General features: G+C 42.6%; 2 protein-coding genes across 2 annotated transcripts; one reads left to right on the forward strand and one right to left on the reverse strand.

The window, feature by feature from the left end:
• Nucleotides 1-83: 83 nt before the first annotated feature.
• Nucleotides 84-26,691, forward strand: DCTN5 (dynactin subunit 5). Its single transcript, XM_036460265.2, has 6 exons — nt 84-236; nt 931-999; nt 11,691-11,809; nt 15,993-16,104; nt 20,111-20,213; nt 25,130-26,691. Exons 1-6 carry the CDS (start codon nt 189-191, stop codon nt 25,225-25,227), a joined length of 549 nt encoding a protein of 182 aa, XP_036316158.1. The 5' UTR covers nt 84-188; the 3' UTR covers nt 25,228-26,691.
• LOC118731594 (40S ribosomal protein S4, X isoform-like) lies at nt 4,501-5,992 on the reverse strand. Its single transcript, XM_036460264.2, has one exon. It carries the CDS (start codon nt 5,891-5,893, stop codon nt 5,102-5,104), a length of 792 nt encoding a protein of 263 aa, XP_036316157.1. The 5' UTR covers nt 5,894-5,992; the 3' UTR covers nt 4,501-5,101.
• Nucleotides 26,692-27,493: the final 802 nt, after the last annotated feature.

Genomic DNA, 27,493 nt, shown 5'->3' on the forward strand with positions numbered 1-27,493 from the left:
GGGTGCGCACGCGCAGCCGGGACTGCTGAGGCGGGGCGGGGCCGCCTCGCGGGGGCGGGGCTGGGAATGAGGCCCGAGGCAGCCTGGGAGCGGAAGTGCAGCGCTCGCCGGAAGTTCCGGCACCCCGGCGGACCGAGCGGCTGACAGGCTTTGACTGCAGCCCGAGCTGCTGAGAGGACTAGGTGGCCATGGAGTTGGGCGAGCTGCTCTACAACAAGTCTGAGTACATCGAGACGGTGCGCGGTGGCCACGCATCGGCGCTTCCCTTTCCAGGCCTGGGTCCCTTTGGGGCCTGTGCCCCATCTTGTCCCTGCCCCACCCGCGTCCCTGTGGCTGTATGGGCGTGTATAGGTCTGGCCTTATTTATTCCTTAAATGGCCAGTTTAGGCGTTTTCATTGAATCTCGATTTCCTCGTAGAGATAAAGTGCTTTCTAGAAAGCAGGACATGTCTTGTCCATCCTAATATAATTACAGCTCCAGACTTCGGGCTTTTAAAAAACGAACCTGTCATCATTGATTATTCTGTGCTAAAGACTGGTTCTTTAGCACATATATGATGTCAATATATGATGTGTGTAAATTGTTCAGTCAATGTTACTACCATAATTTTGCTTTTCATTGAATTCTCACAACTATGTGATACTGGTGAAGCCGTTAACCTGGGGCTAGAGCTTTAAAATTGGGGTATAGAATTGGAACTTGAATCAATATCTCTGATGCCACTAGGCTATAGACAGACATATCACATCGAAATTCTGGATCTATTCCTTGAATCTCTATATTTCCTAATCCACCCTTGCTTTATTAAAAATTTGGACTCATTCCTTTGTAGACTACACCCTATATTCAAGTCTTTCTTTCTTGATGGAAACCTATAGCTCAAAACCCACTCAGCTTGCTCCCTCTCATGTCCTGCTGTTTCTTTTCAGGCATCTGGGAACAAAGTTAGTCGCCAGTCAGTGTTGTGCGGAAGTCAGAACATTGTTCTCAATGGCAAGGTAAGGGACAAAGCCATCTCCTGGATGCGTACCTTTGCTTTCTTTTCACAAATTATTACTTCAGCAGGGCAGATAAAATGTTGCCACATCTCCCATTTATTGCTGTATATCTAAAAACTAGAGGCCCAGTGCATGGAATTCATGCACAGGTGGGGTTCTTAGGTCTGGCCAGCGATCAGGGCCAATTGGGTCTAGACTAGGGGTGTCGAACTCAATCAGAGAAGGGGCCAAAATCTAAAATCCAGCCTAAATCGCGGGCCGAATGGTTTACTGAACAGTCATAAACTGTCATTGTGATGGAAACGCAGCGGAGTGCAGTGATGACAGCGCGGTGCGGGCCACATTGCAAGGCCTGGCGGGACGGATTTGGCCCGCGGGCCTTGTGTTTGACACATGTGGTCTAGACCAATCAGGGGCCAGCTGGAGAGGAGGTGATGGCCATGAGGCTGGGCATGGAAGGAATGGATGCTGGACACTGATGCCGCGATGGTCGGTGACCCGCTGCCATGTCGTTCCCTACCTCCACCCCCTTTCCCTCGCCTCTGCACCACCACGGTAGATGGGCAGTGGGCCAATCAGGGCCTGCTGGCCAGGGGGAGGGACAGGGCATGGGAGGCTGGCCATCAGCCCTGAGGAGGGAGCTCGCCCTCATCCCCCCTGAGAAAGAGGCCGTGCCCACTGCCGCCTATACTGGTTCTCTGTTCCAGCCCAGGGGCCATGGGAGGTTGGCCAGCCAGGGGAGGTTGGCTTTGGGAGTGCCCTGACCACCAGGGGCAGCTCCTACTTTGAGCGACTGCCCCCTGGTGAACAGTGCACGTCCTAGCAACCTGTCGTTCTGGTTCCTTAGGTTTTATTTATATATATATATATATATATATATATATATATATATATATATATATATATATATATAATTTTCTCTTTTTCAATTTTCCAGATTGAATTTATTAAATACAAAAGGGGTTCAATAAAAGGAAGCAACAGAAAGCCTTTTATGCCAGGAACATAATACAATGGCATCCACAACTGAAATTATTATCCAGTATTGAAATACTGGACACAAACCATAAATATATAACAAAATGTTTAGTGTAGAAACTAAAGTAATACGTATTTATCTGTTTGATAAAAAATATTGAATCAGTACTAACTGAAACACTTAGACTTAATGTGAGAATTTGTAAAGAGTATACAATTTGAGACCAGTTTGTAAAATGGAATATGAAAAGTTCAAAATCTTTAGTCTGAATAAATTAAAATAGCAGAGAGATAAATATAAACTTGAAGATAGCTCTAGCCAACTTGACTCAGTGGAAGGGTCCTGGGTTCAATTCTGGTCAAGGGCACATACCTTGATTACAGGCTCCCTCCCTGACCGGGGCCCTGTCTTCCTCTCTGTCTTCTACTCCCTCTAAAAATCAATGGAAAAATATCTTCGGGATACAATTTTAAAAATTTAAAAATAAACTTGAAAGTAATATTAGAACATTTTAGAACCATAGAAAATATCAAGATATATTTGAGACTAATAATCATTGAAGTCTGTGTCTCCTGCCACCTGGAATACTAAATTTTCCTTGAAATGTTAAACCTCTAATCTCCAGAGGGAAAATAGTCTAACTGTAATCAAGAGGTCACAAATATTCTCAATAAAGATATAATTTCTATCTCCATTAGCCCATAATATCCACTGGAGATTTAATGGAAAGGAAAATAGTTCAGTAAATAGATATAATTAGTAATTATAGATACACTGTTTAGCACAGAAATAGGAAATTCCATTAACTTCATCTGCCTCATTTGGAAATTCATCAACTAATTATAAAACATTTTCTGTGCTCAGCTCCCATAGCTCAATGATTGAGCATTGACTTATGAACCAGGAAGTTACAGTTCCATTTCCAGTCAGGGCACATGCCTGAATTGTGGGCTCAATCTCAATAGCTGTTCTCAGTTTTTTTAAATATATGTGTGTGTGTATATATATATATATATATATATATATATATATATATATATCTAGGAATCAGATTGCTGGGTCATGTGGTAATTCTTTTATTATTTATTTATTTATTTATTTATTTTTAAATTTAATGAAATCTTTATTGTTTAGATTATTACAATAGTTTTCCTTTATCCCCTTCTTGCTCCCCTACACCCGGTTCCCACCCCACCCTCTGCCCTTACCTTCCCCACACTGTCCTCATCCATAGGTGTACATTTTTTTATCCAGTCTTTTCCTGCACTCTCCATACCCCTTTATCCCTGAGAATTATCAGTCCACTCCCTTTCTATGCCCCTGATTTTATTATATTCACCAATTTATTCTCATCAGATTTTTAATAAAATATCTATATTTTATTGATTTTTTTTACAGAGAGGAAGGGAGAGAGATAGATAGCTAGACACGTCAATGATAGAGAAACATCGACCAGCTGCCTCTTGCACACACCCTACCGGGGATGTGCCCGCAACCAACTTACATGCCCTTGACCAGAATCGAACCTGGGACCTTTCAGTCCGCAGACTGACCCTCTACCACTGAGCCAAACAGGTTTCGGCTGCTCATCAGATTTTTAATTCACTTGATTTTTACGTTCACTTGTTAATAGATATGTATTTGTTGTTCATAATTTTTATCTTTACTTTTTTCTTCTTCCTTTTCTTAAAGAATACCTTTCAGCATTTCATATAATATTGGTTTGGTGCCAAAAGCGGTTTGGCTTAGTGGATAGAGCATCGGTCTGCGGACTGAAAGGTCCCAGGTTTGGTTCTAGGCAAGGGCACGTACATTAGTTGCGGGCACATCCCCGGTGGGGGTGTGCAGGAGGCAGCTGGTTGGTGTTTCTCTCTCATCAGTGTTTCCAGATCTCTAACCCTCTCCCTTCCTCTGTGTGAAAATTCAATAAATAAATTAAAAATATATATATATTGGTTTGGTGATGATGAATTCCTTTAGCTTCTTCTTGTCTGTGAAGCTTTTTATCTGACCTTCAATTCTTTATTTATTTAATAAATCTTTATTGTTCAGATTATTACAGTTGTTCCTCTTTTTCCCCCCTATCTCCCCTCCACCAGGTTCCTATCCCACCCTCTCCCCTTATACCCCCCATTGTCCTCATCTGTAGGTATATAATTTTTGTTCATTCTCTTCCTGCACCCCCACTCCCCTTTCCCTCGAGAATTGTCAGTCCACTCCCTTTCTATGCCCCTGATTCTATTATATTCACCAGTTAATACTGTTCATCAGATTTTTTATTCCCTTGGTTTTTAGATTCACTTGTTGATAGATACGTATTTGTTGATCATAATTTTTATCTTTTTCTTCTTCCTCTTTTTAAAGAATATCTTTCAGTATTTCATATAATTCTGGTTTAGCAGTGCTGAACTCCTTTATCTTTTTTTTTTTTTCTGTGACGCTCTTTATCTGATCTTAATTCTAAATGATGGCTTTGCTGGGTACGGTAATCTTGGTTGTAGTTTTTTTTTTTTTTTTTTTTAAATAGACTTTATTTTTTAAAGCAATTTTACATTTACAGAGAACTTAAGATAGTACAGAGCTGTCATGTACCTGGCATCAGTTTCACCAATTACTACCATCCTACAGTGGTATGGTGTATTTGTTACATTTAACAAACCAATATTAATAAATTGTTATTAACTAAAATCTGTATTTGCATTTCAATTATAATTACATAGTCAAAACAAAACTCCTAATTTTGCTAGAAACCTACAAACTCAAATATATGTTGAAAATACCGTACATCAGAGTAATTGCCTATACAACTATGAGATAGGAAGTAAGAAATGTGACTAAAAGGGAATAAACAAATTTTGTGAGAGCTGTTCAGGAGCAGATAGCTGGTTATAAACTGAAAAGTACAACGAACGAACTCAGGTATATTAAAAAAGGAAGAGGCTGAAGTGAGAATGACTTTGGGTAAAGGACTGTCATACTATTTAGCTGTTAAGTCCCACAGGAAAAGAGAATGAAATTTAAGTTATGAATTATTAGTGGGCATGTTCATTTCCCCTATCGCCCCACCCCCTCCCCCATGCTGCATTATCTTTAAGTGAAAGATTCTTCTAATGTCACGTCAGCTCATTTCACCAACTGTTTGGCCGCCAACCTCTTATCTCTCTCTTCAGCAATGGTGAGGCGAATACCCTTTCCATGGGGAAGGGAAATCCACGGTTTGTTGCCTTTGCCGATGACAAAAATGTTGGAGAGCCGGGTGGCAAAGCTATTGCCAGTGGTATCTTTGACGTGAACTACGTCAAAAGAACCAGGGTGCTTCTCTCTGTTGGTGATCACACCAATTCTTCCCAGGTTGGCACCTCCGGTGATCATACATAGGTTACCGGTGTCAAACTTGATGAAATCGGTGATTTTGCCAGATTCCAGATCAATCTGAATGGTGTCGTTCACCTTGATGAGGGGATCAGGGTAGCGAATGGTAGGAGCATCATGAGTCACCAGGTGAGGGATTCCCTTGGTGCCCACAAAGATCTTCCTCACTTTGCACAGCTTGTACTTGGCCTCCTCAGGTGTGATACGATGAACGGCAAAGCGGCCCTTGGTGTCATAGACCAGACGGAAATTCTCTCCCGTCTTATCAATGCTGATGACATCCATAAAACCAGCAGGGTAGGTCACGTCGGTTCGGACCTTGCCATCGATCTTAATGAACCGCTGCATGCAGATCTTCTTTACTTCATCTCCTGTAAGGGCATACTTAAGTCTGTTTCTCAGGAAAATGATGAGAGGGCGACACTCTCTCAGCTTGTGGGGACCGGTAGATGGACGAGGAGCAAACACACCGGTCAGTTTATCCAGCATCCAGTGCTTTGGAGCTGCTACACGCTTCAGATGCTTCTTGGGACCACGAGCCATGGCTGCACTAGGTACGGAGAGAGGGTTCTCTTCTTGCTAGTAAAGACGAAGTTTGTGAAAGGAAAGTAGTCACCCGCCGCGCCTCAGTCTCCGACGCAATGTGGTGTCTCCTTGGTTGTAGTTTCTTGCTATTCATCACTTTGAATATTTCTTGCCATTCCTATCTGGCTTGCATAATTTCTGTTGAGAAATCAGCTGACAATCGTATGGGTACTCCCTTGTAGGCAACTTTTTCTCTTGCTGCTTTTAATCTCTCTTTGACTTTTGCTCTTGACATTTTAATTATTATGTGTCTTGGTGTTGTCCTCTTTGGATTCCTTTTGTTTGGGATTCTGTGCGCTTTTTGGATTTGTAAGTCTATTTCTTTCACCAGGTGGGGGAAGTTTTCAGTCATTATTTCTTCAAATAGGTTTCAGTATCTTGCTCTCTCTCTTCTTCTGGCACCCCCATAATTCTGATGTTGGTTTGCTTGAAGTTGACCCAGAGGCTCCTTACACTATCTTCAACTTTTTGGATTCTTTTTTTTTTTTTTCTGGTTGAGTGTTTTTTGCCTTGTATTTCAAATCTTTGACTTGATTCTTGTGTTTCTCTAGTCTGCTGTTGGGTCTGAATAATATTTTTTATTTCAGTCAGTGTATGTTTAATTTCTAGTTGGTCCTTTTTCATATCCTTGAAGATCTGGCTAAATTTATCAGCCTTTAAAAAAAAAAAAAAAAAAAAAAAAAAAAAAAATATATATATATATATATATATATATATATATATATATATATATTTATTGATTTTTTTATAGAGATGAAGGGAGAAAGATAGAGAGCTAGAAACATTGGCGAGAGAGAAATAACAACCAGCTGCCTCCTGCACATCCCCTACTGGGGATGTGCCTGCAACCAATGTACATGCCCTTGATCGGAATCGAACCTGGGACCTTTCAGTCCGCAGACTGACGCTCTACCACTGAGCCAAACCGGTTTTGGCTATCAGCCTTTTAAACCTTATAACCATGTAGTGAATTCTATATTCGGTCGTTTTTTCTCTCCGTTTCTTTTTTTTGTGATCTGTTACTTTGTCTCCACATTTTCTCTGCTTTCCTGACTTAATAGGGTAGCTTTGTGTGCTAGGTTTCCTATATGACCCAATGGATTGGCCTCCCAGTCATCTGAGGTGGACACTATTGATGCACCCTTTGTGGTCTGTGTGTACAGCCTTGTTGTAGTTAATTCTTGATTGTTGTTGGTATCACCGGGAAGATTTGACCTCCAGGCCAACTGGCTATGTGTTTCAGCTGTGTCTATGCTGGGAGACCTGCGCTGGAGACAGCCTTATAGGACCAGACTTGCAAAATTGCAAGAGCCTCTGGCTCAGTTTGGAAGGGGTGGAGTATCAGGGCTGAGCAGACAGTCTTGGTTTCCCATCCGCCCTGCGCTTGCACATGCACCTCCAGACCTCTCCCTTCTTTGGCTCCTCTGAGTTTCTGCCCAACAGTCCAGAGTCTCCCAGGCTCGCCCAGAACTGGGGTCCAGTGCAGTCAGGAGCTTCCAACTCCTTTCCGCTAGGAAGAGCCAGCAGCAGCCTCAGCAGTCTTTTCTGTGCGAGCGCGTGCCTCCAGACCCCTGCCTGACATGGTTTCCCTGAGTCTCTGATTCTCTGTGTGACTTTCTCTCTACCTGACAGTCCAGACTCTCCCTGTCTGAGCCTGGGTCTATGGGGTTTTGCCCAGAATTGGGGTTCAGTGTAGTCGGAGGCTTCCTTCCCTCTCCCGCCAGAGAAAGCTAGCCAGGCACTCGGCCGCCCTTCCTCTCCCTGCACATGTCTCAGTCCTTTGCAGCTCCTCTGATTTTCCGTGAGCTTTTTTCTTTTCTTCTAATTGTAGGATTTCCACTCAGCCAGCTTTCCTGTGATTCTGGATGATGTCATTCTGTCTTTTAGTTGTAGTTTTGAAATTGTTGTGCGAGGCAGCAGTTTAGGTTTAGGCAGCAGTTTACCTATGCCGCCATCTTGGTTTCTCCTCCGCTAATTCTTTTTTTTAAAGATAAACCTTTTATTTTATATTTATTTATTTGAGAGGAAAGGAGCAGAATAGAGAGAGAGAAACATCGATGAAAGAGTAGCATCATTGATTGGCTGCCTTCTGCACACACCTCTATTGGGGAATGAGCCCACAGCCTGGACATGTCTCTGACAAGGAATCCAATTGGTGAGCTCGCCCTACCTGTTTTGGCTCAATTGATAGAACATCAACCTGTGGACTGAAGCGTCCTGGGTTTGATTCTAATCAAGGACACATGCCTGGGTTGTGGGCTTGATTCCCAGTAGGGGGCATGCAGGAGGCAGCAGATCAATGATTCTCTCATCCTTGATGTTTCTATCTCTCCCTCTTCCTTCCTCTCTGAAATCAATAACAATATATTTAAAACAAAAACTGGTGACCTCTTGGTTCCTGAGTTGATACCCAACCATTGAGCAACACTGGCTGGGCCATGTGGTAATTCTGTTTAGTTTTGTGACTTTGTAACTATTTTCCACAAGAGCTGAACCATTTTACATTTCCACCACAATGCAATAAAGTACCAGTTTCTTCACATCTTAACACTTGTAATTTTTTATTTTTTGGATGTGGGTATGAATGATATCTCATTGTAGTTCTTGATTTATATTTCCCTAATTAACTAATTATCATTATCTCTTTTTACCTTCATCCACTGAAGTCATCTAAAGGGCTATTTTCCCTACAGTAAAAGTTCTCCCTCCTCCATTCAGATTCTGGACTTCTTCTAGAGTAATATTTCTAAAATGAACCTTCACTTGTTCCAATCCTTGGCTAATATCTTTATTGATTCCTTATATTCTCTAGGGAAAAAGTCCAAGTTCTGTGCTCAGCATATGTAATTCCTCATGATCTGGTGCTTTGTTTACTGTTCCAGCTGCAATCCCAGCCATATACACTTTTTTTTTTTTTTTTTTTTTTTTTTTTTACCTCATTCATTTATTCAACAGACATTTCAAGAATACCTGCTCTTTAACAAATATGGGGCATTATTTCCCCCAAATTTCTGGGTTGTGTTATTCAACCTCTGGGCAATCTCTGGGGAAGGCAGATACCATACCCTGCAGAGTACACTTAATCTGAGTCCAGGCATTGGGAGAGGTACCAGAAGCACAGTGAGTCCCCCTCGGGAGCATGAAGTTGGAGGTAGTTGTGTTATCAGATAAGGCAAAGTCAGGAGCCGCCAGGACTCCTGTTGAGCAAGCAGCCGTGACGTGGGGGCAGGTGGGTCTGAGTCAATCCAAGGAGGTGCATAAACTAGGCCTACTCCAGGTGTTCCCAATAATGAAGTTTGTTCATTCAGGAAGGACTAGTCAAAGCTGTTCCGGGTAAAGCTTGTGATATAAGGGGAACATCTTCAGCTACAAGCAGTTGTGGGGGTTTTTTGCACACATTCAAATCTTTATAAAACAATAAAAATTGCATTTTGTTATGTATTTATTAAAGACAATCACTTATTGCCTGACTGGCATGGCTCAGTGGTTGAGCCATGACCTATAAACCAGGAGATCATGGTTTGATTCCCAGTCAGAGCACATGCCCAAGTTGAGGGCTTGATTCCCAGTAGGGGCCATGCAGGAGCAGTCGATCAGTGATTCTCTCTGGTCATTGATGTTTCTATGTCTCCCTATCCCTTCCTCTCTGAAATCAACAAAAATATTTTTTAAATTAAAAAAAGAATCACTTATAGTTTATAAAAAATAATTGGCCTGATCTACACAAAAATTTCCTAATAATGATAATTAAAAACTGCTACTCTTACCACCCTTGTTTCCACACCAATATTCAGTCTAATCTTTTTTTTTTTTAATATATTTTATTGATTTTACACAGAGGAATTGAGAGGGACAGAGAGTTAGAAACGTTGATGAGAGAGAAACATCGACCAGCTGCCTCTTGCACACCCCCCACAGGGGATGTGCCCACAACCAAGGTACATGCCCTTGACCGGAATCGAACCCAGGACCTTTCAGTCCGCAGGTCGACACTCTATCCACTGAGCCAAACCGGTCCTGGCTCAGTCCAATCTTGAAGTGTAATACAGTAAGACTGAAGACCAAACACTTTAGTACCCGGACAAGATAATAAAATACTCTTAAGTCTTTTGGATCCTTGACATCCAAGATTTATTGACATTAATAAGGAAACCAATATTTTAAAATACATTTTTAAATATATTTCGGAGAGGAAGGGAGGAGAAAGGGATAGAAACACCAATGATGAGAGAGAATCATTGATTGGTTGCCTCCTGCACCCATAGAGGTTCGAACCTGCAACCTAGGCATGTGCCCTGACTAGGAATCAAACCATGACCTCCTGGTTCATAGGTTAATAATACTTAACCACTGAGCCACACTGGCTGGACAACAAGACCAATATTGATGTGAAAGAATTGTGATCATTTCCAATAATGAATTCAAGCCCCTGCCAGTCCACATGGTTGGGGGAGGCCACAACAACATTCTCTCTGGTAATTTCACCGATAGCAATTCTCTTCAGTTTCTCCATCACACTTCCATTTACATAAGCCTCTTTTCTGATCATGACATTTTTGTAATTGCTGTTGTTGGCATATCTCAATTTCCCACTGGGCTGAACTTACCCTTGTAACGCATACATATAATAATGCGGATAAAAGTCACTGTCCATGGCTCAGAAAGTCTACGGAGACGGGACTTTAATAGTAAACTATGCAGTCAGTGTTATGAGGGCAATTCTCTTACAAGTTTTAAAAAAATTAGTAATTCCCTGATATCATCTAATTCTCAGTCCAGCCGAAACCGGTTTGGCTCAGTGGCAGAGCATCGGTCTGCGGACTGAAGGGTCCCAGGTTCGATTCCGGTTAGGGGCATGTACGTTGGTTGCGGGCACATCCCCAGTAGGGGGTGTGTAAGAGGCAGCTGGTCGATGTTTCTCTCTTTCATCGACGTTTCTAGCTCTCTATCTCTCTCCCTTCCTCTCTGTAAAAAATCAATAAAATATATTTAAAAAAAAAAATTCTCAATCCACATTTAGTCTTTCCAGTATTTCAAGATATTTTTTTACAGTTGATCTGTTCAAATCAGGCTCTATACAAGGTCTTTAAAAAAAAGGGGGGGGGGGGATAGAGAGTTAGAAACATCGATGAGAGAGAATCATTGATCAGCTGCCTCTTGCACAACTACTGGGGATGTGCCCACAACCAAGGTACATGCCCTTGACCGGAATCAAACCTGGGACCTTTCAGTCTGCAGGCCGACGCTCTAACCACTGAGCCAAACCAGTTTCGACTCCATACAAGGTCTTAATCTGGCAAGTTATACCTTTAGGAGAACATTAGACTCAGTAGATTAAGTGTCAAACTCATGGCCAAATTCATTATTTATTTACTTATTTATTATTATTTTTTAAAATATATTTTATTGATTTTTTATAGAGAGGAAGGGAGAGAGATAGAGAGCTAGAAACGTCGATGAGAGAGAAACACCGACCAGCTGCCTCTTGCACACCCCCCACCGGAGATGTGCCCGCAACCAACGTACATGCCCCTGACTGGAATCGAACCTGGGACCCTTCAGTCCGCAGACCGACGCTCTACCACTGAGCCAAACCGGTTTCGGCCAAATTCATTATTTAGATGTGGTGTGTGCCGTGAGTTTGACATGCTTGCAATAACTCATACCACAATTCTCAGTCAGGGTCTTGTTACCTGCCCTTTTTATGTTATGTTTTCATCTGTTTGATAATTTTTAAGTGTGCTTTATTTTATAGACCATTGTGATGAATGACTGTATTATCCGAGGAGATCTGGCAAATGTAAGAGTTGGACGTCATTGTGTTGTGAAAAGTCGGAGTGTCATAAGGCCACCATTCAAGAAATTCAGCAAAGGGTATGTAACTTAATTATCTTGTTTCAGTCTTGGGCAAGCTGCTACTAATGGTGGTGTTCTCCTGTGTTGATTGTGTTGCAAGGAATGGGTCTATGCTGTTGTTGGAGATGCTGAGTAAGAATTCTGGTGGTGGTCATCCTATCTAATTGATGGTTGGTTGTCAGAAACAGAATCCACGTAAGCTGGCAAAAGCAAAGGGGTTTCTTATTAAACAGACACAGGCATATTTGATGGAACCTCGGGGTAGAAAAAGACGCGCTAGAACCCCAAAGTAGTCACCTTGCCAGAATCAAGACAACTATTCTGTGTATCTAGTATCTCTGTCTCCAAAATGACCCTTTGTATTTATCTGTCCTCTCTGCACTTCTGTTTTCCTCTCCTCTTTCTCGAATTGTCTTTCCCCTCTCCTACTGGAGCTGACCTTGCTACTGCAGCCCCTTATTTATATCATTTCTCCTTTTAGACTTCCAGCAGATACCAACTAGAGATCTTAGGTCTTATTTAAAATTCATGGGAGAGGGAATTGATTGGCTCAGCATGAGTTAAATGTTCACCCCTCGTCTAATAGCTGTGACCCGAGGGCAGGTCAAGTCATGCCCACTGATCTCACAGTGGGAATAAGGAGTGTCCAAGAAAGGCCATGGGCAGACAGGAAAACTGGCCACTCTACCTACATGGTGGTATTCTCTTTGTTTCCCTTCTCCTTAACTAATTTACTCGCCTGGTTCCTACATGTGACACCATCTCCATTCCATCTAGTAATTCAACAAGCATTTATTGAATACTCCCTTATGCCAGTCGCTAGGTTATAAGCAGGGCATATAAAGATGGATAAAATAGCATTCCTGCCTCAAGGTTGTGTGTGTGTGTGTGTGTGTGTGTGTGTGTGTGTGTGTTTAGAGAGAGAGGTGAAGAGAGAGTAATATTGATTTGTTCCAGTAGTTATGCATTCACTGGTTGATTCTTGTATATGCCCTGACTAGGGATTGAACCCATAATCTTGGCATATCAGGATGATGCTCTAACCAACTAAGCTACCTGGCCCGGGCCTACCTCAAGCTTCTTCAAACCTAGTGGTAGAAATCTATATATATAAAACACTAAGTATCCATTGTCCGGCCAGTAGCTATGATGCGCACTGACCACCAGGGGGCAGACCCTCAATACAGAAGCTGCCATGACGTGCATTGGCCACTTAAAAATACACGGCACCATTAACCTGTTGCTGACAAACCAACACTCGGCTTCCTCCAAGTGGGACACAGGCCTTGCCACCACCTGGGAGCAACACCCCACCAAATCGCAGCCAACAATGTCAAGACCCCATGGCACAAAATGTGGCTCACAGCCCAGTCCAGCCTGGAAACAGTTGCTGTGGGCGCCGGGTAATGACATCATATGGCTTCCTCTTCCTAGCAGCTAGCCTCCTTGGAATTTCTTCAGTCCAGGAACACGACTTGCTTTATAGCCAGGTGCAAACATTTACACTTTAACCAGATGTCTGTGAAGCATTTTCACATGCCTCATCTCATTTGATCCTCACAGAAGTCCTGGAGTAGGTAGATAGGAGACTCAGTAGAATCCTATTTTCATTAGCTGGAAAATGGAGATTTAGGAAGTTTAGAAACTTGACCCGATTGAAAAGAAGTAAGAAATGGTAGAACTTGAAAATGCATTCAGGTTTTCTCACTCCACAGAATATAGTAATACACTGCCACGGTTAAATATTTTACCATTTGTTCTTCCTGTGTGATTTATAATAATAATCTGCTTTGTGTTGTTATTTATAGAGTAAGGGTGAATAGCAATAGTAAAACATTTCTTCTAATTAATTTCCTCTCAAAGGGTATGAATCCGTGCACAAGGACACCAGTATTTACATAAACACATAGCTACTGTGTAATGTGATCACCACTATGTGATGTGATAGTCCTGGCACATGGGTCTGAACAAGGTAAAGTGGGGACGGAGAAGAGAGCAGCTAACTCAGACTAACTTTAATAGCTAGGAGTGAACCATGCTTTTACCAGGGATAATCCTGCATCTCGCCTAATGATGTTGGGCTCCAGGCTTTCCATGATATATGGGGATTGGAGTAGGGAGTCATGCTAAAGCATTCACAGGAAATTATTCACTCATTAGCTCAGAAGGCTATTGGGGGAAACCAGAAAACCTTGTGGTAGATTCCCTTTTGTAATTTTGTGTAGTGACCGATACTCTGCTAGAGGTGTTGACTCCACTTTCTGCTGAAGCATTATTGGGCTAGGTATGGCCCAAGAAAAGCGTCGAGAATGAACATTGCATTGCTTATCCTTGCCATTGTATCCCCAACTCCTCGAATAGAGTCTGGCATATTGTAGGGGTTTGTTGACGAGTGAAGGGATGTGTAAATAAGAATGGTCCACATGAGAAATTTAGAAATATGAAATTATAAATAGCAACAATACCTGAACAGGAGGTGATAGGGATTTTATCCCACATATATGCATGTCCCAGAATCTGATAATGGTACAAAGTTTGGAATTTTTAACTTAATGGTACTGCTGTAGACTATGATGAATTCAGGGACTTCATTGCCACATAAGGTGTACAGGCTAAAAATGTGAATTCAGGAAAATTTAAAGAGTATTTACATTTGACATAGTTTTCTAAATATACAATAAATATAAACACACACACACACACACACACACACACAGAGTGGCCCAGATGATTATGATCTCTGAACGCATAATAATCTGGCCACTCACTGTACTTATGTATAAGGGAAAGCTTGCAAATCCTGAAATATCAAGGGACCAGGAGATAGTGGTCCCCAGCCTTTGGCTAGTAAGCCCTCTGCTTTCTAACTACCCATTATGCAGTTCTTATACATGGAAAAACTTATTTTAAAATCCCAACTCTGGTCAGTCTACGCTGCGTTCAGAGATCATCATAATCTGGACACTCAGTATATGTCTATATATGTGTGTGTATGTGTGTGTGTATGTGTGTGTGTATATGTGTGTGTGTGTATATGTATTTGTATATGTATATTATGTATATATGTATATGTATAAATTTGCCATCTCTGACAAAATAATCCTGACAGAATAGAACCCAGGGCTGGAAAGAGGCAAGGAGCATCCACCTACTTTATGTTCATTCAGTCCAAATGTTTTCCATCCTAAGTTACTGAAATTACTTGTAAATATGATCACAAAACCACTGTCCATGACACTTTAGGAAACTGGGAGAATGAGAGCAATGTTAGAAGCTCTCAGAAAGCCTACTGACACCTAATCCTGTCCAAGTCCTGGTTTATATATGTCACTTTCAATTAAGCTTTTACCAAACCTCCATTCCTTGTTATATTCTCACATGACATAGTAGTTTTCCTCTGTAGCATTTCCTCAGTACTAACTAACTAACTAACTAACTACTTGCTATCTAATCACTTATTTAATTTTGTTCTCTCTATTGTAAGCACCTTGTGGGCACGGTTGCATTGTTTATCTTTGCTATTATATCCCCAATTCCTAGCATAGAGTCTGATATATATTGTAGTAGGCACTCAGCAAAATGAAGGAATATATCCATTTTCAGATTGTTGTGTGCTAGCATTTATATCCCACAAACCTGATGTCAGCCCCTGGCGTATTATAGAGCTGACTAGAGGACCGATGCATGAAATTCGTGCAAGGGGCTCACCCCTCACAGCTCCTCACAGCCATAGCTGGCCCTCCCAGACCCAACTTCATCGGGAAGAATGTCTGGAAGGTCATTCGACTGTTCGGACTAATTAGCATATTAGCTCTTATATAGGATTATTAAAAATGTGATCTGTGAGCATTTTCAAAGGAAGCAGGAATGAGAGCACACAGGCACTCATTTTTATTTGGTGCCAGTGCCTTTAGCTTAGAATATCTTGCCCCTTCTGCCTTGCTGTTTCCTTGCTAATATTTCTGATATTGAACTAGTGGGAAAATTTATAGAGTATAATGATATAAAGTTTGAAATATAAATTTGCCATCTCTGACAAAATACTGGGGAAATTATAGAATTTCTCTAGTCTGAAGATTCCTTCCTTACTAGAAACAGTTTTAATAAGACAAGATGATGAACTTGAGATTAGGATCTATATTTTATAAGCCTTGACCAGAAATGCATCACCTTGACCTTTGTTTGTCTTTTTTTTCTATAGGGTTGCATTCTTCCCTTTACATATTGGGGACCATGTTTTTATTGAGGAAGATTGTGTGGTCAACGCAGCTCAGATTGGCTCTTACGTTCATGTTGGCAAGAATTGTGTGATTGTGAGTATGGTGACTTGGTAACTAAGCAGCCTCACTGTCCTCCAGCTCCTGTCCCTCCCCTCAGTGGGCCTCTGCTTCTGTGACCAGACATGGCAGAAGTAGCTTCTGGTCCGCTGGCATTATTATTTCGTTTGGAGCTTTTTCCTAGGCATTCATGATCATGGCTGATCTTTATTGAACCTCTTCCCTGTGATGCTAAACACTTTCCTTTAATTTTTTCACTTACTCCTCACAATCATCCAAGAGGGTTGTAGTTGCTTTTGTTGTTCCTGTTTGCAGATGCAAAGACTGAAGATCTTAAATACTATAGGAGTGATGAGGCTATTAAGTAGAGCTGGGATTTGAATCCAGGTAGTATGAATGGTCATGCTATTATATGTCCTACCTGTTGCCTTACCTCAGGGAGCTTACTGTCTGGTGGGGTGAGGGGTGAGTGAAGGGTGAGGTAAAACTGGCTCATATCTGAGGGGAGGATGGGCATTTCGGTTAAGAGGCTGGCATGAGAAGGCTCAGAGTCACCACAGGACTTGACTTCAGGGGAACTGTAGGGAGCTGAGGGTGATGGGCATGCAGGGTGCATGGGGGCACCTTGCTCAGCAGAACCTGGAGGATCTGGTCCCAGGAGACTTGGTGTCAGTTGGTTTGGTCCATTCAGGCTTCACAAGGCTGGGCTTCTTGGCGTTTCACAGATGAGGAGCTTGATTTCAGGCAGGATTTATAAGAATGTTAATGATCAGAGCCAAACTCTGTATAGGGAAAATGTTTCCTTCACTTTAAACTTGTACTTCAGACCATATTCTAGGAAAAACCAATATTTTTTTCATGGCTGCTCCTAATAACACAGAGCTGGCTCTCTGCTCTGGATGAGACTCTGATGCTGGAGTATCAGAAAACTTGTAGCAGCTGTGCAGCTAACGTCCCAGGAGCCACAGGCACCGTGCAGGGCAGAACACCTTGCTGCGAGGACCATTCCAACCTGACTTGTTACTCAGAATAAAGGGAGGAGGTTGCTTTGCCAGGTATGCTCCTCCAGAGTGCTTAGTGTTAGAGGCAGAAAGCCTTTGTCTTGGCCTGCCGTGGAAGGAAGGGGGAGATAGTGGAATCCAGCCTGTCCCTCATCCCATTGACAAGCTGGCTTTCCAAGCCACAGCTGGGTTTTTCTGGTATGTTCTGTGGCCAAGAAGACCTCAGCGTAGCAGCTTAGGCCTTCAGCCCTGTCCTTTAGCCCTGCAGCAGACATTTGAAAGGTCATAGCCAGATGCTATTCCCAGGCCCGGAAAGTCTAGTCCCATTGTCAGGTGCTCTGCTTCTTGGGTCACTTTTCAATGTATCAGTTGACTGTCATGTCATAGTCATTGTTCAGTAGTGGTAGTTCTGTCCTCATTTGCTGAACCTTACAGATTCTCAAGTAATATAAGTATCTTTTCAAAGAGTCTGGCGTGCCTCATGACACACTGTCCTCCCTATAGCATCCACGTGGTAGACTTGACTGTTTGAATATGTGAAGTTTTAGGTATTAATCAGAATTGCCCAGTTGCCAGTGGGAAAAGTCCAACAGGCAGTATTAATAGGCGCTGTTGTGCTGTGAGTTACGCATTTACCACTCTGATCCTGACAGCATCCCTGCAGGTTGGTTTTATGTCCTGTTTCACAGATGACACTAGGGCTCAGAGATGATGAATAACTTGCATCAGGAGAGATAGGTAGCTTAATGCTAGCAACATGCACTTCTTGACCTCCTTCAGGAAAATTCTCCAGGAAAGAAAAAGAAGTAGTTTTAGCTGTTAACTTTCTCTACTATTACCAATTCATTATGCCTTAGAAGTACCTACATTTTTTTATTTTACTGATATCTAATTGATGTCTTTACCCAGAAAGCTCTGAAACTAAAATTAACATCATTCTCTGAGTGGGCAGAATGGTCAGTTAGTGGACAAAGCAGGCTGGTAATACACAGTGAGAAGATTCCTGTCCTTTTCTTCCTCTTGTTTTGTTTTGTTATCTCTCTCTCTCTCTCTTTCTCTCTCTTTCTCTCTCTCACTATATATATATATATTATTGATTTCAGGGAGGAAGAGAGGGGGAGAGATAAAAACATGCCCCTTACTGGGTGTCAAGCCCACACCCATACATGTGCCCTTGATCATAACCGAACCCAGAACCCTTTAGTCTGCAGCAGGCCCATGCTCTATCCACTGAGCCACTTTGTCAGGGCCCACTGTGCACAGATCTCTGTATGTGAATGTATTGTGCCTTACATAGCACGTTCTCTTTCCTGTCATTCAGGGCTCCATGTGCTTAGTCTGAGTTATTAGGAGCTAAGATACCATCTTTGAGTCATTTGGAAATTATGAGGAAGCTGGTCACCAGCTGGATTTTTGAAATTGCCAATATCAGGGAATTCATGGAAGAGAACTTTGCAAGGAGGATGAATAGCTGCAGGAATGACTTGCTTCTGAGCTAAAGTTATTGCCAAGTATTGCCAAGCTATTGTCCACCCAGCTAGAGACAACTTAGTAGACACTTGAGAAATCGGACCTTAGAAATATAAGTGCTTTAGAGGTAAAAAAAAAAAAAAAAAATTCATCTGGCAATCTATCTATTGTATTAATCTGTCTTTTAATTCCTGGAAATGCATCCTATTTGGGTATAGTTGGATATTTAATAATGGGGAAATTTTGGTCACAACCAAATGAAAGTATCTTTCATATTCTTTGGTAAAATTCTTTGGTAATTCACACAGTGAAACTGGTGATGTAAATGTAAGTTGGTGCAAGTAGCCTGAGGCGCACCTCTGAACTGTTTTCAGGCCTCTCCTTCCCCTTAACCCAGGGTACAGATGGCTCTCCAGACGTCCTCTCTTCCCCTCAGAATGCCGTGGTGATGGCAGTGGAAATGGGTAGCAGTGGATAAAGTCAGACAGAAGGCTCAGACTACACCTTCAAACAGATGAATGGACTAATACGAGTCATTAGTGTAGAAGTGGATTCTAATTTCCTGCATAAGTGGCTCTAGGGCTTCGAATGAAGAAGTGAGAATCAGCCTCCTTTTCCTTTCTGCTTTTTTGTATGAGCATTTCAGGCTGGGTCTTTCCTCATGGAAACAAGATAGCGCTCCTGTTTCTGTCCCATCCTTTAGAAACTTCGTTGAGAAGAGCTTTTTCCCCCAGTGTTCCCGGAAGAATCCCTGATTTTGAGATTCATCAGACTGGTTTTTGGCTCACATTCCAATCTCTAGGCCAGTGGTCAGCAAACTCATTAGTCAACAGAGCCAAATAGCAACAGTACAACGATTGGAATTTCTTTGAAGAGCCAAATTAAGTTTTAAACTTAAACTTCTTCTAACGCCACTTCTTCAAAATAGACTCGCCCAGGCCGTGGTATTTTGTGGAAAAGCTACACTCAAGGGGCCAAAGAGCCGCATGTGGCTCGCGAGCCACAGTTTGCCGACCACGGCTCTAGACCAGTGATGGCCAACCAGTGGTCCATGAGGTTCGAAAATTTGGCAACCGCTGCTTTAGACAGTCTCTGTGGTCAGCTTGGCGTTTAGAGTGTGGGATGGAAATGGAAGCACATGGGCTGAGCTGGGCATAGGGCTGGTTCCCAACAGAAACACAAGGTTCTGTTACCAGAGGAAAAGGGAACTGATGTTGAGCAAGCAAAACATATGTCCACTAAATTAAATAAAGAGAAGAAAATTAAACAGAACCCTTAGAAGAGTGAATGGCATATAGTCTATAATGCTTAAGATAACCTGGACGTCCCCAGCATATAACCTCCACCTGAAATGTGCACCCTCGCCACACACACACTCACACGCACACTTGCACACATATTCCTACCTCCTCCTGCTTGTCAGGTACCATCTGAAGCGGAGAATTGTGGCCAAGCCTCTTGTCACTATCCCTCGCTATTGTAAGATATCACAGATGAGAAAATATAAAATAGCCATCCATGTTTTTTCTTATTTCTTGATCTATTTCCTGTTAATAATATTGTAATTTTAGGGGCGCCGGTGTGTGTTGAAAGACTGCTGCAAAATTCTTGACAACACAGTACTACCTCCAGAAACAGTGGTCCCACCATTCACCGTCTTCTCAGGCTGCCCAGGTAACCGTCGGTACTGATTATGAAAACTCGTTTCTTTTCTTTCACAAAAGCAATGCAGGCAGTTTCTGTCTCTGATAGCATGGTAGTCTAGCTGACTTAAAAATTCTTCTGCTACAAAGTATGTGAGAATGCTGCTTACAATATGCCAGGTATCCTTTTAAATGCATAGTTGGGTAAGACATTCTCACGAGTCAGAATAAAGAGGAAACGAAGTGGACCCTGGAAGCACGCTTCAGTTGACGCTGTCTTCAGAAAGGAGTGGCTGAGGGAGTGATACTGTGTGGGGAAGACAGAGAGCCTTGTGCCCACACATGGCAGAGGGCCTCTTGGAGGGTGTCCCTCAATAAAAGCTGACATAGAACACGAGTGCCACCAGCTCAGGAAGAGCAGAGAGAGACACGTCTCTTGGCGTGGGTGGCTAGATGGGAAAAGGAAGTCTCCAGAGAATTCCAACTACGGCCTTCTGCGCACATTGGTTGGTGATTTGAACTTATACTTCCTGCCCTGCCCAGAAATGTCCAAATTGAAAAGTTAACGTATAGCGTGGTCTAATACCAATGGCAACTCTAGGACAGCTGAGAGAAGTAAATTATCACCTCTTGACCTTGGCTGACAGAATGCTCTTAGGTAAAACCCCTCATGAGCTAAGAGTTCCTGATTACACAGCATGTGAGGAAACAAGTAATACATGCTTATCGTAAAAAGCTTGGGAAACACTGAAATCAAAGGAACATGGAACCTCATATTTCCCCCACTTTAAGCATCATTTCCTTTTTAAAAATAAATACATATTATTTATTGATTTCAGAAAGGAAAGGAAGAGGGAAAGATAGAAACATCAATTATGAGAGAGAATCATTGATTGGTTGCCTCCAGCACGCCCACCACTGGGGATCGAGTCCGCAATCCAGGCATGTGCTCTTGACAGAATTGAACCCGGGATCCTTCAGTCTGTAGGCTGACACTATCCACAGAGTCAAACTGGCCAGGGAGAAAGTTATTTCTTAGTATGCGTGTTTACATGATTGAAATTCTGTGATGTATACACAGGCACATCACAAATTCATAGATGGATATCTGCTACTGTGTGGCTTAATTGTTTTTCCAGTTTAAACAGTCTCATTACTCAGATAACTGAATAAGAGTTTCAAAGATGGACAATATCGTCCACCCAAATTCTTTGGGGTGGAAATTGGCCATTCTGTTATTTCATGCATCTCTGCTTTTGCAGAGGAAGAAGAGACTAATTTAGTAATTCTCCTCATATGACATTCCACTGAGAAAATGTCTAATTGTTCTCAGCTAGTGCTAGGTCAGATTGTCAGATAAACACCTCATTTGAGGTGAGAAGTGCATTGTGCCCTGGCTGGGTGGCTCAGTTGGTTGGAGTGTTGTCCCATACACAAAAAGGTTGTGGGTTTGATTCCTAGACAGGGAACATACCTAGGTTGTGGGTTCAGTCTCCATTCTGGGCATGTACAAGAGGCAACTGATCAGTGTTTCTCTATCACACTGATATTTTATTTCTTTTCTTTTCTCTTCTCTCTTCCTCACCCCCTGTCTCCTGCCCTTCCTCTCTCTTAAAAAAGAAAAAAAAGTAAGTTCATTGCTAGAGAAATCTCCTAATGTCTTTTAACTTATTGAAGGTCCTTTGATCAACTTAGGGCTGATGACAGAGATCATTGAGGGCTCCACACCATGAAACTGAGTCATGGAACAAATTGAGAGGCAAATCATACAGAAAGAATCTGGACCAGGAGCCAAAAACTCAGAGGACCCCAGGCCAGGCAGATTATGCAAATTATTTAAGTAATAGCCCATCATTATCAGGTCAAGTGTAATAGCCCAACATAGGTGGTTATGAACACAAATGCCAGTTTTCCTGAAACCCTGTGCCTCTTATTAAAGACTAGTGGCCCGGTGCACAAATTTGTTCCTCAGCCCAGCCTGCACCCTCTCCAATCTGGGACCCCCCAGGGGATGTCCAACTTGTAATATGGGACCACTGACTCCTAACTCCTCATCTGCCTGATGGCCCCTAACCACTGTACCTGCCGGCCTGATTGTTCCCAACGGCCCCTCTCCCTTCTACCCCCCTCCACCCCCTGCTGGCCTGCTCACACCCAATTGCCCCCCTAACTACTCCCCCCCCCCAACCAGCCTGCTCACCCCTAACTGCCTTTGCCTCGGCCCCACCACCATGACTTTGTCCGGAAGGACATCCAGAAGGTCTCCTGGTCTAATTAGCATAGTATCCTTTATATATATTTAATATTTTTTTACACAAAGGAAGGGAGAGAGAGAGCTAGAAACGTTTATGAGAGAGAAACATCGACCAGCTGCCTTTTGCACACACCCCACCGGGGATGTGCCCGCAACCAATGTACATGCCTTGACCAGAATTGAACCCGGGACCTTTCAGTCCGCAGACCGACACTGAGCCAAACCGGCTTCGGCAGCATAGTATCCTTTTACTAGTATAGATAGAGATTGCCAACAGAAGCATTTAGATGGCTAGCATTTGTTGTGAAACTACATAAAATGAACATGGGAAGTATCTTATTACAGTGCAGAAAGTACTAAACTCTAAATAAGGGCTCAAAGTGCACATCAAGACTTCTTCATTAACCAGCTCTCACACCTTGAACAACCCACCCTCTCTAGGCCTCAGTTTCCTGATTTATACAATGACCACTAAGGACCCAGGCACCTTAGATCCTTCATCAGAAGCACCAAACACAGTGTTTCTTTGGATTTGAAATATTTAGCAGTGCTTCCCTGACTTCTGCTGTTAGCCATAAGTTGGTTCTAAGAACCTTTAATAAGTTAAAAGAGATTAAGAGATTTCTCTAGCAATGCACTTTTCTTTAAAGATTGAGGGAGGGAGAGAGAGAGATTATGAGATCTTAAATATCACGAGGAGCTAAAAATCTGAATGTTTACGTGATATCTCTGAATTATATGTTGGCTATTAATTTTTTAAAAATATATTGTTACTAATTTTAGAGAGGAAGGAAGAAGGAGAGAGAGATGGAAACATCAATGAGAGAGAATCATTGATTGGCTGCTTCTTGTACTCTTCCCACTGGGGATCGACTTTGCAACCTGGACATGTGCCCTTGAACAGAATCGAACCTGGGATCCTTTAGTCCTCAAGTAGATGCTTTCCACTGAGCCAAACCAGCTAGGGCTTGGCTACTAATTTTTAAGAAAGATTAAATACTGTGCAGACCAAACGAATTTTCAAATCTAACATGGGCTGCTTATTTGTAAAAGGTGCCTGAATTATCAGTTGTTTCCCCGCCCCCCAAATTGTGTTATTTCTTTAGACCACTACTTCTACCTGTTATTTTCTTTCACTGTGTGTATATATATATAAAAGTCAGCCAAAACCGGTTTGGCTCAGTGGATAGAGCGTCAGCCTGCGGACTGAAAGGTCCCAGGTTCGATTCCGGTCAAAGGGCATGTACCTTGGTTGCGGGCACATCCCCAGTAGGGGGTGTGCAAGAGGCAGCTGATCGATGATTCTCTCTCATCGATGTTTCTAACTCTCTATCCCTCTCTCTTCCTCTCTGTGAAAAATCAATAAAATATATTTAGAAAAATAAAATAAAAGTGCATATGTATGTGTTTGTATGTATTGTATATGAGTGTATAGGTATATGGGTATATAATATGAATATATGAAACTTTATGTTTATATAAACAAAATCATACTCTATTCTGTGTGGAAAGTTGCTTCCTTAACAGTACATTTTGGATATTTTTTTCTTGTCAGTGTGTAGATATTCTCGGCGTGTGCCCTGACTGGAAATTGAACCAGCAACCTTTCAGTGCATAGGACAACTCCCAACCAACTGAGCCACACTGTCCAGGGCACACCTCATTCCTCTGAATGCATAAATATACCCCAGCATAATTAGTCTGTGCCCTGTATAAGGGGTCATTAGAAGTTGTATAGTACCTGGGTTTTTATGATTAGAAACTGCATTGATGCTTTTATTTATTTATTTTATTTATTTGTTTTTTAAAATATATATTTTACTGATTTTTTACAGAGGGGAAGGGAGAGTTAGAGAGTTAGAAACATCAATTAGAGAGAAACATTGATCAGTTGCCTCCTGCACAACCCCCAATGGAGATGTGCCCGCAACCAAGGTACAATACATACCCTTGACCGGAAATTGAACCTGGGACCTTTTAGTCCTCAGGCTGACGCTCTATCCACTGAGCCAAACCGGTTTTGGCATTGATGCTTTTATTTACCTTGTGCAATTGGGCAAGATTATCTGTGGAAAAAATACTTGAAGTTGAGATTGTCAGATCACAGGGTATGAACTTCTAAAAGTTTTGCTAGCTATTCCTTAATTACTCAAAATGGCCGTATGAGTTTACACTTCCAGCCTTAGTGTAGGAAAATACCTCTTTCCTGCATATCCTTCAATCTAAGGCCCATCTTTTCTCTCCCTGTATATAGCACATTTCTGTCCTACTCTGACCCATTCTTTGTCTGGTGCATGTTGGATTCATTCCATGTATGAATAGCAGGGCAGTTTCTTACCTTAAGAGTGCGCACCCTGACTTGCCCAGGAGGTGTCACACCAGAATTCAAAGATGGACCTATCCATGTCTGGAACAACCCCTGATGTAGTCACAGATGCCTCAACTTCAGATCATGCAATAATGTGCTAAGCTCTTTTACTTGGAATAGATTTCTCCATTTTGAGAGCAGGGTTATTTATTTCCCCACACATAAACATTCTTATCGTCCAGAAGGTGGTCAGTGGAAGTATTCTGTTAGCACCAAAGATGGAAAACCTAGAATTTTGACTAAAGAAAGGCTCTCTAGGGTTTAACGGCACTTTGCCGCAGGCCTCCCTGGCTCCCCATGCTTGACCAGGTCTTTCTTTCCCCAGGACTCTTCTCCGGGGAGCTTCCCGAATGTACCCAGGAGCTGATGATCGATGTCACCAAGAGCTACTACCAGAAGTTTTTGCCCTTGACTCAGGTCTAATGTCTCTGTCTCACGTGTAGAATTCACTTGAGCTCTAAGATGAACTTGGGGACATAGTGAGCCAGTCAGCATCTACCATGAGCTCTTAGTCTTTCACACTTTCTACCCCTTCTTATTTGTTGTTGGGTTTTTTGTTTAATTCTTCTGAATTTCTCAATCATCCTCGGCTCTGAGCTCTTAAGACTTTAATAATAGACCATCTGGAGGCGTTGTCTCCAAAAGTTCTGCTTAAACCAAACCTATTAACACTCACTTCATACCGTTATCTGTGGGACACAGAGTCGTCTGTTCGTAGCACTCCCACTCTTGGTCATGTGGATGGCTGGCTGCTGCTGAGACCTGCTGCAGAGCAGGGCACTCTGTCCAGCATGGCAGTCATGAAGCCAGTGTGCTGCTTGTGGCCATGAGTTCCCCACCATGAGACCCACTCACATGGTTCGCTCTCAGCTTTCCTGTTGCTAGCACATTTGGCCAGTTGCTGCAATTGCTCATAATTGTGGAGAAAAAGTGTTTGTGGGTTTTCAGGGCCCGGATTCCTGTTGGCTACTGAAACATGAAAGGAAGGGTAGTTAATATTTCTTTCCCAAATAACCTGAACTGTCATTTAAAATTTTCTTAAATTGATTTCAAATAGGAAGGGAGAAGAAGAGAGAGATAGGAACATCAATCTTTAATCGGCTGCCTCCTGCACGCCCCCCACGGGGATGGAGCCCACAACCAGGCATGTGCCCTTGACTGGAATCGAACCCGGGACCCTTCAGTCCACAGGCCGATGCTCTATCCACTGAGCCACACCAGCTGGGGCCTGAACTGTCATTTTAACCAAGGGTGACTAAGAAAAGACTTTCAAGCATTCTATGGCAGGGCCATTGGCTTTCACTAGAAGGAGGACCCTCAGTACCTAGATTTGGTTTTGCGAAGTCCCAGGTTTGAGTCTCCCATGTGGATGGACTGGTCAGGCAGCCACTCCTTGCCTCAGGTTATTTGGGGACAGCAGTATGTCTTATTTCACTGAAGACCTGACATTTGTGACAATTGTTCCCTGGCCTAGAACTATTTGACCCATCCTGTATTTGCTGTAAACCTTACAATTCAGACCAAAATACCTGTATACACAGGAGCCTCTTAAGTCACTCTGTGGCAGACTCCCGAGCAGTCAGGGAAGTCGCCAGTGCCATTCATATTGTCTTCTGGGTAATAGTGCAACACTCCCTGGTTCTGCTCTGACCTCTTGGTTTAGAAGGAGGATTAGAAGTGAAGGCTGGGATGTTGGCCTTGCTTAATGCTCTGCTTCCGTGAGGAGGCTGGGACGATTCAGCCTTGGAGTTAAGATCTAGCAGGAGCTGTAGAGATTCAGTATCCAGCTGTGGGGTTGGCAGCTGTATGTAATTATCTTTACTCATTCAATGTAAAACTGCTTTCTGCTTTGTCTTTTTTTATGTTTGTACATTAAAAGATTGACAAGCAAACAACTCATTTGAAGGTGATCACTCTTGCCCTCCAGCAATGGCTACCTCTATTCTTCGAGCACTTTATGACCTTGTTCTCACTTTACAGATGAGACTATTAGGTAACTTGGTCCAATACAAGGAGTGGCTGACCCAGGAGCCACAGCACTGCCCGTCTGGTTCCAGAGCCCAGGCTCTTCAGAAGGGACAAGCTTGCCCAAGGAGCACACCTTCTGTGCTTCCTGTTGTACCAGTCGCCTGTGATAATTGCAATTTTTTTTTTTTTTAGTCATACCCTGACCTCTCCTCCAGCTCCCTTCTCCCTTTGTGCCACAAAAAGGTGCATCTTAGATTTGGCAGAATACAGCCTGTTGCTCACTAGAGAAATCTTCCAGGACATGTCCAACAGATTTCCATCCCACCTGTGTTTGGATAGCTTACCATTTTATGCAACTAACTTTCCATTTTCTTTTGTAATTTTTTCTGGCTTTATATATATTATAAAAGGCCTATGGTCGTGATGCCGTAATGGCTTAACGACCAAACAACCGTTCACCAGAAGGTGCATGGAGCACCTCGCAGTTGGCAGGGCTCATGCAGGGCGGCTCTGGGTCTCATGCAATTTCACACGCTGGGCCTCTAGTTGAAATATAATTGCCATAATTTCTTGACTGCCCATTTTGTTGGGGAACAATGCAAACTAAGAGAAAGTGGGAAGGGGGTTGAGTCTCTTAAAACAAAAATAGTTTAAAAATCTTTAAGTATATGATTCCAGAAGTCCAGCCCAGTTAGGAAAGAAGGGCCAGGTAATGAAGTAG

This window comes from Pipistrellus kuhlii, unplaced genomic scaffold (assembly GCF_014108245.1).
Source record: "Pipistrellus kuhlii isolate mPipKuh1 unplaced genomic scaffold, mPipKuh1.p scaffold_m20_p_31, whole genome shotgun sequence".
Taxonomy (NCBI): Eukaryota; Metazoa; Chordata; class Mammalia; order Chiroptera; family Vespertilionidae; genus Pipistrellus; species Pipistrellus kuhlii.